The 13,685-nt window shown below is 36.0% G+C and overlaps 1 protein-coding gene across 5 annotated transcripts; it reads right to left on the bottom strand.

Annotated features, from left to right (window-relative positions):
• Positions 1-433: 433 nt before the first annotated feature.
• Mat1 (CDK-activating kinase assembly factor) lies at positions 434-12,954 on the bottom strand. Of its 5 annotated transcripts, none has more exons than XM_045739475.2 (8): positions 12,810-12,954; positions 11,984-12,136; positions 10,427-10,533; positions 9,763-9,950; positions 8,706-8,841; positions 8,190-8,390; positions 7,754-7,943; positions 434-3,155 (listed from the first exon to the last, which is right to left on the bottom strand). In XM_045739475.2, the coding sequence occupies exons 2-8, from the start codon at positions 12,126-12,128 to the stop codon at positions 3,100-3,102; spliced, it is 1,023 nt and encodes a 340-aa protein (XP_045595431.1). In that variant the 5' UTR covers positions 12,129-12,136; positions 12,810-12,954; the 3' UTR covers positions 434-3,099. The 5 variants fall into 5 exon arrangements, with proteins under 5 accessions (XP_045595431.1, XP_069187326.1, XP_045595432.1 ...); XM_069331225.1 differs by having other exon boundaries at positions 434-2,420; XM_045739476.2 differs by having other exon boundaries at positions 12,814-12,927.
• Between the last annotated feature and the right edge of the window lie 731 nt (positions 12,955-13,685).

Raw genomic sequence — 13,685 nt, 5'->3', positions numbered from 1 at the left:
TGGTTTGGTAGTTGACATCAAGGCACCTGGAGCCAAATTCACCCAGAAGTTACACAGATACTAAAAAACCCACACATCTTCTCAATCTTTGGTGGCATTGTTTACATTTTTTTTTTTAAATAGTTTACGAGCTTCTCAATCAAATGGTATTGTTATAGACAACCTCCTAGTGTTTCAGAGCTCATAAACTGTTTGTTAACATTTATTAAAGACCCCAAAGCTTGAGAAAAGCTGTACAGGTTTGTAAGTACTTGTGTAGCTGCTTGATTAATCTGGCCCATTCTGTACCTTCAGTTTTCCCGTTGTGAAAACAGCCATAAATCAAAGGTGTAATTCTCAAAAAAATATTTACTAATACTCGGTGCTTGCATTTTAAAACAGCATAGGGCACCAAGTGCTTAATTCACATTTAATTTTATAATGAAAGGCCATCTGGTTTTTGTGATCAAATGATTTTTTTATTGACAAAAACATTGGTTACACAGAAGCTTGACGGCAACGGAAAGATTCAATATGACTATTCAAGCTTGTCTGGATTATAAGGCCACAGTGCACACGTCTCGCCAAATTTCAGCATTACACGACAATCAATACCCTTAAACACCTGAATACATAAAAAAATATACATGTACTTTATACATTTTAATCTACAAAAAATACAGTACAGGTACCTTAGCTGCATTATTAATCCAAAAACCAAACTTCACATGGGTAGCTTTAAAAGAATTCATGTTCAATACACAAAATTTATATCCTTCATGTAAATTATAAATCTACAAATAAAGCAAGACCAAGAGCTGTAGTTCAACCCATACAAGCACAATCTGGAGTGTGTTGAGCAGAAGGATGCAAGATGGGAAGGGGCTAGGGTGGGTGAGGTTAGGAAAAAGCACTAAGCCTTTACAACTATACAGTGGCACCTCGACTTACGATTGCCTCAAATTATGATAATTTTGAGTTACGATACAAATTTGATCGAAAAATGCGACTCGACTTAAGATAGTGTCGTCGACTAATGATATTTGTTGATACACATTTGGGTTGACTGAACGCATGGTTCCCGGTCGCGCGGGTCGACCTGCCTCGGTTTACTAGAGCCGCCCGCTTAGTGACGATCATGCTTATAAGAAATTACATTTTTATGGTGAATTTTTCCTTTTTGACCATAAAACTGATTATTATATATCATGCAATGGGTCCCAAGAAAGTCAGAGGTAAAGTTCAACCTAAAAAAATAAATGTGAGGATGATGATAAAGGGAAAACAAGAGATCATTCATAGTGAGGCAGTGATGTCTCGCTTCAGAAAAGTGTTACAACGAAGGGAAAAATTGTCGTTAAGACAGGTTTTAGCGAGAAAAACAAGCAGGTCCTAGTGGTATGCAGGCAAAATGTAGGTGTGTGTGTATCCAAGAGAAATCACTGCCTGATGTTATAATGAAAGGGGTACTCCCCTTCCAAACAGTATCACCACTCCTCCTCCCCCCCCCCCATCACCATCTTCCATAAGCCTTCAAGAGTCCTCCATAAAGGTTAGATAAACATATGTACCTGTACTGTTTTGTAGTTAGAAAAAAAAATTGTATTCAGTATAAAATGTATTTTGTAAGTTAATATTTTTGGGGGGCGTGGAATGGATTAACTCAATTTCCTTTATTTCTTATGGGAAAAATCGTTTCAACTTACGATACGTCTCTGGGAACGGATTACCATCGTAAATCGAGGCTCCACTGTATATTACTTGGAAGGGATAAGAATAGGATGAAGCAAAGGAATAGTGCCCAACGACTTGGAAAGTTGGGGATTGAACGCCAACCTGCAGAAAGTGAGGTCATCTCTCTTCTGTCCAGTCCAGGTAATTGGGTGGGTGAAGTTAGGTGTTAATGGGAAAAGGTGTGGATTGGTCAGAATTGAAGGGCAGTAGTCTGCAAGAAAGTGGGCAGGTAGGGCAAGAATGGGTTACAGTAGGGATGGGCTAAGTGGAGATTGGTTGGGGAGGCGGGAATGGACTGGAGCAGAAGTGTTGGGGTTTGGCACTTTGGCTCTGCCTCTAAAATTGTAATCAAATGGAGTATGGATTTTTTGAGCTCAATGGGCTGTGCCATATCTGCACTTGAAGCTGAGGTATGGTGTCTGCCTCAACCACCTCACTTTTTAGTATACACCATTTGTTCACTTCTTTCACAATCCCTCATAGGATGACAGCATGCTCATCCTATACTTCATGAGTAATACTGACCTGGGTTCAGCAGTGTAAAGAACACACAACTGGTCACTGGTCCTTACCAGGTCCCCTTGGGTGACTGGTTAAGCCAATTGTAGTCCCCCAGGGAAAACTGGTTCAGTAAGGCTTAAGATATGTTGTGGAAGGGAGAGTTCTAAGCCTGTTAACAGGAGTCAGAAATCATCTGCTATACCCACCTGTGAAAAAATAAAAGCATAGGAGATATTGGTTGAAATTTTACCAGTACACCAAAATAAAACAGATACATATACATCGATACACCCTATTTATCAGCGTTTTATATAATTTAGAATATTATAATAAACAAAGGAGCACATTCAAATTGAAAATAAAATCTGAATCTTTGGAAATGTAAAGCAGGACTACTTGTGTGTCAAATGATGCCAATAAGCACTAAGAAGAGAGTAGACTTTAGGATAAAACCTTATAGGCAAAACATAATGCATTCAAATCTACCTTCTTCTTTGTGTTTTATCTACATTGTTGTTAGCACTTTGTGCTCTTCACTACCATCATTTGACATAAATACAAATTCAGCATGTCTAAATTGTTCCCAGATTTAGACATTTGTATGTCTAAATTGCTCACCCAACCCTACACCTGTGTGATGGCTGAAAATATAATCATATGTGAGAGGATAGGTTATTATCCATGTGAGGGGAGGCCTTGTGTATAACCATCCTTAAGGAGGTTACTTCATGTGTAATCATCTTTGTCTGAGGCCTCAAGTATAATCATTCTTGAGGGGTTAGCCTCTTGTATAATCATCCTTGAAGAGCTTGCCTCCTATATGATCATCATTAATGGGAGTGCCTTGTGTATAATCATCCGTGATGGGAGGGGTCTCGGGTATAATCACATGCCAACTCTTTTAACTCCTAAGGCGCTGCTATGATCAAAGGCACCTCTGGCTGTGGGCAAAAAAATATAAAAAAAATCATAATTTGTTCTAATAAAATTAGGATATACAGGTGCATAAAAAAAAATGTATTTCGTGGACACAGGTACAATTTCTAGGTTAGGAAGGTCATTTAACTTGTGGGCTTTGGTGATGAATACATTTGCTGAAAAGCCAAGTAATAGCTATATATGATGATCGTATTACGTTTATATGTTTGCTGTATCAGTTAAGTTTACAAAATGTGTGTAATGACTCTATCACTTTCCTGCCAATTATGTGCAAATTAATTAAGTATTGTATATATGTCCCTACAATATAATATGAACACCTATATTGAATGCTTATCTGTTTCTGCCACAGCTCAAATTAAGTGTCTTGAAACCTGCATGTTTGCTTCTATCATGTTTCGTAATGTCATCTAAAAAAAAAAATTAAAATACAGACAGGAAACCCCAAAATATGATTCGATGATAAATGCCTTGCTGGTAATCTCATCTATTATATTAAGAATTGTTGGAGATTTATTCAATAGGTCAAAGTTGAATACAACATCCATATAGATGTGATAAATTTGGTTATAAGTCATTTATTGTATTTAGAAATCGCCCAGTTTTTATATAAATCAACATACGAAAACCACATTACTCTTGGAATAAAGTATGACAATAACTGCCCTCTAAGGGCAGTTAATCCTGTGTTCTTGATTTTTCAGTGAACTTTTCACAACACCTGCTTTAGAATTCAAAATAAATAGGCCACACTATAATAGAATTTTTTTTTCTCAACATTGGAAATAAACATTTTACGACAAAAATTGTAACACGTACCTACTATATAAATTAACTAGATTTTCAAATTAATGTTCAAGCCCCAAGCAGACTTAAATATAAAGTGTTCACTCAGTAAAGCAAATCACATTTAAATATAGTGGTTTTTAGTTGTGTTCGGTATTTTTTAATTGTTTAACATAACACATACCGGTACTTGAAAATATATACAGTTTACTCTCCTAATTATTAAACAATGGTACAGTATGTACAGTCTATAAAAATAAATTATTACTATATATATATACAATAGGAGGGAGTAAGCTGTGATCTATCTCATTTTGTGACAAAGTTACCAAGGCTTTGTGCTACACAAGTGTTTACATTACGTATTACTGTTTAATTAAAGCAAAATCATGTGTACCCTGCCATGGATTTCTACATACAGTATTAAATCAAATTAATAACTAAAGTAATGAAAATCCGTTACAAGTAATTCCAATTCTCAAAGTTACATCCTCGGATGTGTGTTAATCGTTATTATAATTATTATTGAAGGTGAAGAAAAGACCCAATACATGAGTAAGTGCCTTATTAAAGCAAATTTTTGTATAAACTTACATCCTTTATCAAGGTGCTGTAAATAATATTCTGTTCTACAGAACAGTAAGATTCTACAGTAAGTGCTATTTATGTCTGGCAGAAAGCTTCAAGTGGCGTCCATCATTAGACGACACTTGAGACGCTTTGCCAGACATATAATGCAAGCACATTGAATCTTTGTACATAACATTGTTTATAGCACCTTGATAGAGGATGCAGGTTCATCCAAAGATCTGGTTTAATAGTTACAGGTGTGTAGGTAGAGGGTCTTTTCTTCTCCCTTCATTAACTAATACTTTAGAATAACCAACACTTTGTAATAATATCTTATAATACTATACATGGGAAGACATTTGTGAGAAATGCTTCAATGTGGGCAGAATGCATTTTAGTTATGAACATTGAACTAATTCTAAACATAAAAGCCTTTATTAATGTACTTTTGTGGTTAACCCTTAAACTGCGCATGGCGTATATATACGCCCTGAGTAACATGTCCCATGGTGCGCATGGCGTATATATACGCCATAGGGTGCCAGGCCTGATTCAAATGGCCCGCGGCTACACGGGGTTCACAGTAGCTTCCTCAGGGCTCTTGTAAACAGATGCCATTTAAAAAAAAAATCGTGGGCAATATTCTCAGGTGTGAGAGGCACAGTACTGTTGGAGCAACCGAGGCCGGCGCACGCAGCATGAGCGAACAGCATTGATGTTCAGCTTGTGACCACAGCATCGCCGAAAAATGTCAAAATAAATATATAATTGTTATTATTTAGCGATGACAATATTACAGATGACCAATGACTGTGATATAAATAACCAGGGTTGTGATAATAGCAGGATTGTTGTAATAATTAGCGTTGTGTGAGGAGTGATGCTGAGAGACGGAGGGAGACAGCATCGTTTACTGACTGTGTGGCCACCTGTTATTGTTTGCGTTCACCATACCAGGTCAGTGGTTCTCTATGGTGAACACAAATGTAGATACTTATATATAATGTGTGTATTAGTGTAATAACAGCAAAAGGATTATGCTGGGAGGAGCCATATGGGTGACGGAGGTGACGTCGTCTGCACGATTTCTCTAGCTGTTTAGAGGGTGGCCACTATGCTCTTTGGGCGCACTACAAGCTTAGGTGTACAGTTACGGTGCATAAAACATGTAGATATTTATATATAATATGTGTATAAAGGGTAATAACACTGCAAAAGGTATTGTTGGGGGAGAAAGTTTAGTGCGTCTGACTTTGAAAGAGTGAGGGAGCCGCCAGCCACCATCTGTGTATAGCGACGACTCTTAGTGCCTGAACTAACTATATCAGCTTAGCTGTACAGTTGTGGTGAACAAAATATACACATACTTATATATAACGTCTGTATATAGTGTAATAACACCACAACTGGTATTGTTGGGGGAGAAAGTTTAGTGCGTGTGTTGAGGGAGTGGCAGCGAGTGGCTGGCTGGTGTGTGGCGGTAACTCCTCGTTGCTTTTCGACTCTCAATACCAACTTCGTGGTTCGGTATGGTGACCAAAACATGCCAATACTTATATATAACCTGTGTATAGAGTGTAATAGCAGCAAAACTATTTGTTTATTGTTTTATAAACATAATAATTGAATCACTAATATGCACATCATACTTTTGAGTATAGCGATTATTAACCACTTTTATTATATAAATATATTACAATACACACTATTGAATAATATTACTGCAAAAAAACTAAGAAAAAATCAATCGGAGACATTGAAACAATTAGGTAATAATATCTTTGTGGCAACTCCCATCTGTCAACGCGGGTGAGGCTGACCGGGTCTGACGACCGCTCTGTCAACGCCCACTTTTTGCCAGATTTCCTCGTTCAATTGCGCCCAAAATATGTCACCTACGATTTTTTTTTTATTTTCCGTGCTCAGGGGACACAAATTAACATGTTTAGAAGACGAAAAAAAATTTTTTTTTTTTTTTTCTTGCGCACAGGGGTGTAAATGTCCATATGACCCCTGAGCAGTGTAAGGGTTAAGGAGACTTTGCATATAGCCTCATGTTTATGTAAAGCAAATACCCTTCTTGGGAGATTGTGAAAGCCTCTTATTAATCGGCGAGAGCTTCACAAGGTGACGATAAGAACTGGTTATGGTCAAAACCGTTTATCAAACCCGTCTTGTTCAAGTATTCCCCATTCCTTTAATAATGGGAGATAATATAAAGGATGTCCATTTTTCATTTTCTGATTTATTCTACAAACACAAATGAAAACATTTTTTTATTATGAAATTAAAAATGACAAAATAATCACGAAGCTGACACACTACTTTTTTTTAATGTGCATTAAATGTACTTACAGCAAAACGTTATATTTGCACTGTTAAGTCGACTGAATCTTGTACTGTATATCTACCTTACTGTACACCACAACTGAGGTTGCATAATTGCTCAAGAGTTCCTAAAAGTTTCAGAGTCAATTCTGCAGCCATCTATTATTTAAACAGATGTATTTAACAATACACTGCACAAGTTTATGAATGTTGAAAAAGAATATTCAGTATTGTAATTTTAACAACATACCCTCCAATTAATTATTAAATTCACAAAATACAGAAAAAATAATATTTTATCTGTGAAGCTTATTAACATTGCATTTCACTCATTAATAAAAATAGTATCTGCATGCTTACAGAAAAATCATAAATAAAATGAGTAGAGTACAATCTGACATGGTAAATATTCATACAAATTCAAAATAAAAGTGGGTTTAACTAATATCTCAAATGCTCCTTATTTGTCATGTAAAATCCTATATTATTTTTCTGACAAAGGAAATTTAATCAATAATGGTAATTGTGAAAAGTGTAGCAAACAGAGACGTAGCTCAAACACTGCTAATATTCTGTAACAAAGCCAAACACAGTGCTGAAACAGCATTTTTTGGTCAGGGTTTGCATTCCAGCTGTGAAAGCTCTTAAATGCATAAATGTTAATTTATGCATCAAGATATGCATCAAGATATCAAGGTGTGCTAATTTTCACTCTTCCAAAACAAGTAGTTTCATTTAAGATGCTTGGACACAAGACCAATTGCAGTGAAGAAAAATAACAAGGGGTCACTTTATTAACATCAAGAAGTCTTATGTTAGTAAATCACACTAAAAAACAGTGCCTGAATTCAACTTTCAACATTCCCTAATACCTGTATTTAGTAAGTCTTGAGAACAAACAGTGACCTTCACTAACTTAAGAAGTGTGAAGACATGAAGTCCTGTAGAGCCCTGAGGCATGCATAATGTTCGGTATAACCTCCAGCATTTGCTTGGGGAGACGCTCTGCGGACGTGATTCAAATATCCGCCCGCCTCCAATTCATCCCAGGTAGGAGCAGGTAAGGAATTTGCAAGCTTAGGAGGCTCATACTGGTAAAGTTCTTCCTGGAAAATATAAAAAAAAAAAATATTAATGACATAACAAAAATATGAATGAAAAATGTTCACCGGCTATATTAGTCAAGCAAGTGAAAACTAATGAGAGAATATAAACAACTTAAAAACAGCTAAATTAGGACAGCTCTGCTATGAAAAAAAAGCCAAATCTGAATTTTTAGAAATCAAATTTTTCAATACATGATGTTTCTTAATCTTAGATACAGTACATATAAAAACTGAGTAATAACATACTTTCATTAAAATGGGAGCTTTGCCCAATGCAGCAAAGCCAATTTTCACTCCAGATGAGAACTCATTACTCTTAAGATTGGCCTGAGCCATGGCTAGTTCCAGCTCTTTCTTCTTCTTATTTTCTCGCTGCTGTTCTTCCTTCAAGCGGTCAGCATGAGACTGTACGATGAGAGAAGCATCTCCTTCAGAGGCCATCAGATCCTGAAAAAGTCACCATGTACAGTTCTCATGAAAGATGTACCAAAATTAAATTTAGTCTTAAGTTGTGGTTTAATCTTCTGGTTCCAACTTTTTCCTTTTTATATATTATTAAGTACTGTACAAGTACAGTTGTACGTGCTCAGTACTTGACACCCCATGTTCATTCTGTACCATAGATCATTTCCCTAGCACAGTTGGGCAAGGCTAGCCCCAAATGTGAGGCCTCCAACTTGGAACATTCTCTCATTGTATACATATATATAAAGTTGATATGGCATACTGTATTGTACATCATCTCCTATGCAATTACAATACCTTTATCAGATTTGTTTTCGTCCGTTCACGACTTAATTTTGACTTTTCAATTTCTTCCTTTTGCAGTTTTTGTCTCTCTAGTGTTCTCAACATTTCAGCATCCAGGACTCTATCTATCTCCTCCAAATCTCGACTCCTGGAAAATAACACGGAAACAATTTATTGTCTTATTTGATGTGTTCATTTATACAGTTCGGTCAACAAAATATCCTTTAGCCCACACCACAGTCACTTTATTCATCATCCAAGCTCGATCTTCCTTTAACCATACTACCATATTTTAGTATCTAATTTACTTAACCCATTGAATTTTTTTTATATTTAAACTTTACAAACAAATAAACAAATATAACTATACACAATAATCCCATGTACCAAATGTTACCAAGAATAAACCATGAATTAAACCTTATATATGTAGCACACACTTTGCTGTATGATACTTGCAGTTTCGATCATTAAACTTTGGCAACAATGTATCAACAAATTTCAATAATATATGTTACTAACTTAAGTATAGTACAGTATATCTAAACTAACACTATGATGATAGTGCCTTAATGCAACCACTACTATGAATTCACTTACGTAATATTAACAGAAACATGGCTAAGACAAAGCTCAAGCCAGCTACTCACATACTAAGCAATCCATAACTGTAGACCATACCACAGGGGTGGTTGTACTGCAATTTACTCTGACCAGGAATTTAAATCCACCAAAGTTATCAAAACTAAAGACACTTGTGGAGATTATATATATTTTCCAAGGACACTAATGAGCTTACAACTGCCTATCTGTTATGAACCTATGTATCGTTAATTTTTACTAAATTAGTGTATTGGTTTCGGCTAAATGTCACTACAATACTGTGCTGTCCATCTGCAAAAAATGGATATCAACACTTTTCTATTATATACTTTAATAATGTTGTGTTCTCCCAGGCTTTTCCTTCCTTGGAGACAATGTCTACAAAAATGCAAACAAGCCACTAATCCTGAAAGCATAAAATGCCCTTGTGATATACTTATGAACACGTTTAAATTTAATGACTTACTTTTTTATATAGTTCTTCCTAATATCATTTTTGTGCATTCGTTCATAATTTTCTACCTTTTTCTCCATCTCTGCACGATTGATGTCATTAGTCATATTGTACACGATTTCCTCTATCTCCTCCAGGTACTTGTTCCATTCTTCAAGTGAGGAAAAGTCATCTTCAGTCATGTTATACACCTTCATTACCTGAAACATTATATCACTAGGTAATTTAATCTTAAAATCTTTCCTATGGCAGCAAAATTGTTTATTTTCTAATCTTTCATATTTACACCTACTGTCTTGTACGTCCCTATCAGAAAGCTTTACTTAACCGAGATTTATTTATAACAGGTATATATTTCAAAATTACCCTTGGCTAACATACTCTGTCATAAGTATGATGATGATTATTTCCGATGAATTCTTATAACATTTGCTTTTGATGTTTCCGATAGGTAGCAAAATGAGTTAAATAATGCTTGGATGTACGATAACAGCCAAGTGGCTTTTATCAACACAACAATGTACATAAGATAAAAATATACATTATTTAATAATAAATGAGTGGTCAATATTATGAATGGGACAGGTAAACTTCTTACATGCTCTTTAGCATATTTCACCTCAGACACATCAGTGATAAAAGCTACTAAAATGGCCTAATAATGCTGTAGACATACCTTTCTGCGTATATCAATCTCTTTCTCAACCACTGGGTCTTCAAACACCTGCACTCGAAATTTTGATCGTTTAAGAACCATACCACATTCACTGCACTGACCAGATTCTGCAATGAAGGTAAGATTTATAACAAAAAATAATAATTCTCGAGACTTCCTACATTTTCTGTTATAAAAAACAACTATTTTTAAAAAGTTATTTTGTGGAAATTTTTTATAGTATGTCATGTACTTTTATTGAAAGTTCTTATTACCTGGTTGATATTAAGTGGTTTTGTAGGAGAAAACAAGACTTTCTGTATGTAAATACAATATATATTTGGTTGGTGATGGACAAAAAACATACATTTTATCTGCAGGTAAAATCAGTATATTTTGGTATGGTATTTGGTGATAAAAATCAGTATATTTATAATGGTGCCTTCATTCGAACGGTATACATATACAGTACATTATAAATTAATTATAAATGTCAACATATTAAAATATTAGGAATAATGGAGGTCATTCATAGCAGCAATAAGTAGTGTAGTTCTGCACAGAATTTTGAGAAAAATCAATTATATATAAAATTATAATATATTGAAATAGCTCAGAGACCCATAGCTGAACAAGTTATGAAGGTAACAGTGTATAGCACAACCCCCAACTCATTCAAGGTTATACTATGGGGGCCTGACAGCTGAGTGGATAGTGCTTCAGATTCATTATCCTGAGGTTCCAGGTTCGATTCCCAGTGGAGGCGGAAACAAATGGGCAGAGTTTCTTTCACCCTGTTGCCCCTATTACCTATCAGGAAATAGGTACCTGGGAGTTAGATAGCTGCTACAGGTTGCTTCCTTGGGGTGTATAACAAAAACAAAAAGCAGGCCTACCTTGAGGTTACCTTGAGGTGCTTTCGGGGCTTAGCGTCCCCGCGGCCCGGTCGTCGACCAGGCCTCCTGGTTGCCGGACTGATCAACCAGGCTGTTGGACGCGGCTGCTCGCAGCCTGATGTACGAGTCACAGCCTGGTTGATCAGGCCTGGGGGAACTGGGCCATGGGGGACGCTAAGCCCGAAATCATCTGGAGATAGATTAGTTACTTTAGAAATGAATTAACAGGGAAATAAGTACACACTTGGTTCTATATAGCACTAGCCAGCAGGATGCTTGTATGAGAGAAAAACTTGTCAGATAAAAAAAAATAACTATATATATTTTATAATAAATATAATACAGTAATAATAATAATGTTTAAACAAAATACATAGAGGGAGTTTGATTACAGGAAAAATATAGTATGTACAGGTTCACTTTCTTTTCAAATACAGTAGCTTTCTACCATGGGGGAAAATATTAAAAAATTTAAATATTAAATACTGTACAGTACTAGGATTACCTGAAAGTAAAATATGTAACTTGCACAATGTAAGAGCCAACTAGACTGCAAAATGATAATAGTAAAAAAAAAATAGTAGCAGTAATTGTGGTGGTGTTAATAGTGATGGTGGTTGGAGTAAAAGTGGTGCTTGTACTGATGGTGGTACAGTATGTCAGTTTCATGTCAGTTTCTCACCTTTTATGAAGTACATTTTCACACAAGAATCGCACAGTGGATGGCCGCACACGTTAACCATCAGTTTCATCTGTGGGTTACGATACTTTGTACATCTACATGCCGGACACTGGATCTCAAACGATGCATCGTAATAGTCCCCCATCTTGTAACCTGGAAAATATAAAGAGCACTATGAATTTGTTGTAATTTCCTTTTGAAAATTATATTTCAAGAGGTAGAAAGGAATAGCAATTTCATGTGTTTTGTTTGCATGGCTATGAATAGTTCCCAATGAAAATTTGGAACTATTCCCAATAACCAATGACATTATAGGAAAATGTAAATACTGAATACCGTTTTGGAAATCAGAAAATAAGCTGTCGAAAAGTATTGTGTATCATTTGGCCACACCCCACCTTCCCTAGTGAGCCGTGTGGATAAAGTTTATATATTCCACCACAAAAAAAAACTAACAGCTGGTGGAAAAACTAACAACTAGTCATGTTTTAAAATTAATAAATTATTAAATTAATAATTATATACATATAATTTATTATTAAATATAGTTGAAAGTTAACAAATTACTAATACCTTGGGTATCAGGATAAATGGGTTAGTGTTCCCGGGTTTCCCAGACCACTATCTCTCTAGTGGCCTAGACCAGGACAGGAAGCCGGCGGCTTGTCAAAGGTTCTCACCTGATGATTTTTGTCTAACCGGATTTTAAAAAATCTACCAGTAACCTTGCCAAGGCTACTAACAATGCACCTGATTCATGCGCTGACAGATTATTTATATTATAAAAACGTATCGCATTTGGCCACGCAGGAAGGCATTTACACACCTACTATCGTAAACACTCGCCGTAGAGTGGTAAATAACTTCAGAGATGCGAGGAGGAGACGAGAGGCCCCGTGTTGTTTTGGTGGTCGTCTCTGGGGACTACGACCTCATCACTATCTTAGGCGACAATTTGAGTGTTTCTTATTAAATAAGCTTTGATGTGTCGGTTACTAGTGTTTTATCATATTATTGTGTGTTGTAGTGATGCCATTTATCGGTTGAATGGGGTTCATTGGCGCATACGAGCGTAATACATTTTGGGTGCGTTGCCAATCATTTGATGTCGCTCAATGGCTCAATTAACCAATAACCAATGACTTTATTCAGAAATAGTTGCGCATAAATATATTACTAATAACCATTAAATATATCTAGATTGGTATTATATACTTTCACACTAGGGACGGTTGAGGGCTGATATTAATTGACAACTGTAAAATACTGAAATATTTGTATAATTTTTACTTGAGTTTATCAGAGATCCACTAACACCAGTGGCCTCGACGTGGACAGGAAGCCGGCTGCTTATCAAAAATCCCCCATAAATTGCCTCGATAATTGCCTATTTAAAGAGACCACTTCTTTAAAAGGTCAAATATAAGGACAAACGGATTCAAGCTCAAGAAGCCACATTGTAAAACAGAAAATAAGAGGTTTTTTTTTCACCTATAGAGTTACAACCCACGGAGCGTCACTGAGCCTGAAAATGGTCACACATTACTGATGAAGTATGGATTTTCCTGGTGGATAAAATCATCAGGATAAATGGTGGTTGGTGGAGGGAGCTTTGAAAAACCGCCGACTTCTGGATCAACCTAGGATCTGCGGATTGGTACAAGAATTCAACCAACTACGAACCACTTAGTTTGATGAAAGG

The sequence above is a fragment of the Procambarus clarkii genome, chromosome 25 (assembly GCF_040958095.1).
Source record: "Procambarus clarkii isolate CNS0578487 chromosome 25, FALCON_Pclarkii_2.0, whole genome shotgun sequence".
Classification (NCBI taxonomy): Eukaryota; Metazoa; Arthropoda; class Malacostraca; order Decapoda; family Cambaridae; genus Procambarus; species Procambarus clarkii.
Note: the sequence above shows the minus strand (reverse complement) of the source record. Positions and strands in the feature narration are given on the sequence as shown.

What these genes read in the sequence shown, in the direction of transcription:
- Mat1 (XM_045739475.2), bottom strand. Translation starts at nt 12,128, where the DNA reads ATGGGGGACTATTACGATGCATCGTTTGAGATCCAGTGTCCGGCATGT. An exon ending in AGATTGATATACGCAGAAAG is followed by an intron (nt 9,951 to 10,426) that starts GTATGTCTACAG and finishes ATAATGTTTCAG; the next exon opens with GTAATGAAGGTGTATAACAT. An exon ending in CATGTCTTCACACTTCTTAA is followed by an intron (nt 3,156 to 7,753) that starts GTTAGTGAAGGT and finishes TTTTGCCCACAG; the next exon opens with CCAGAGGTGCCTTTGATCAT.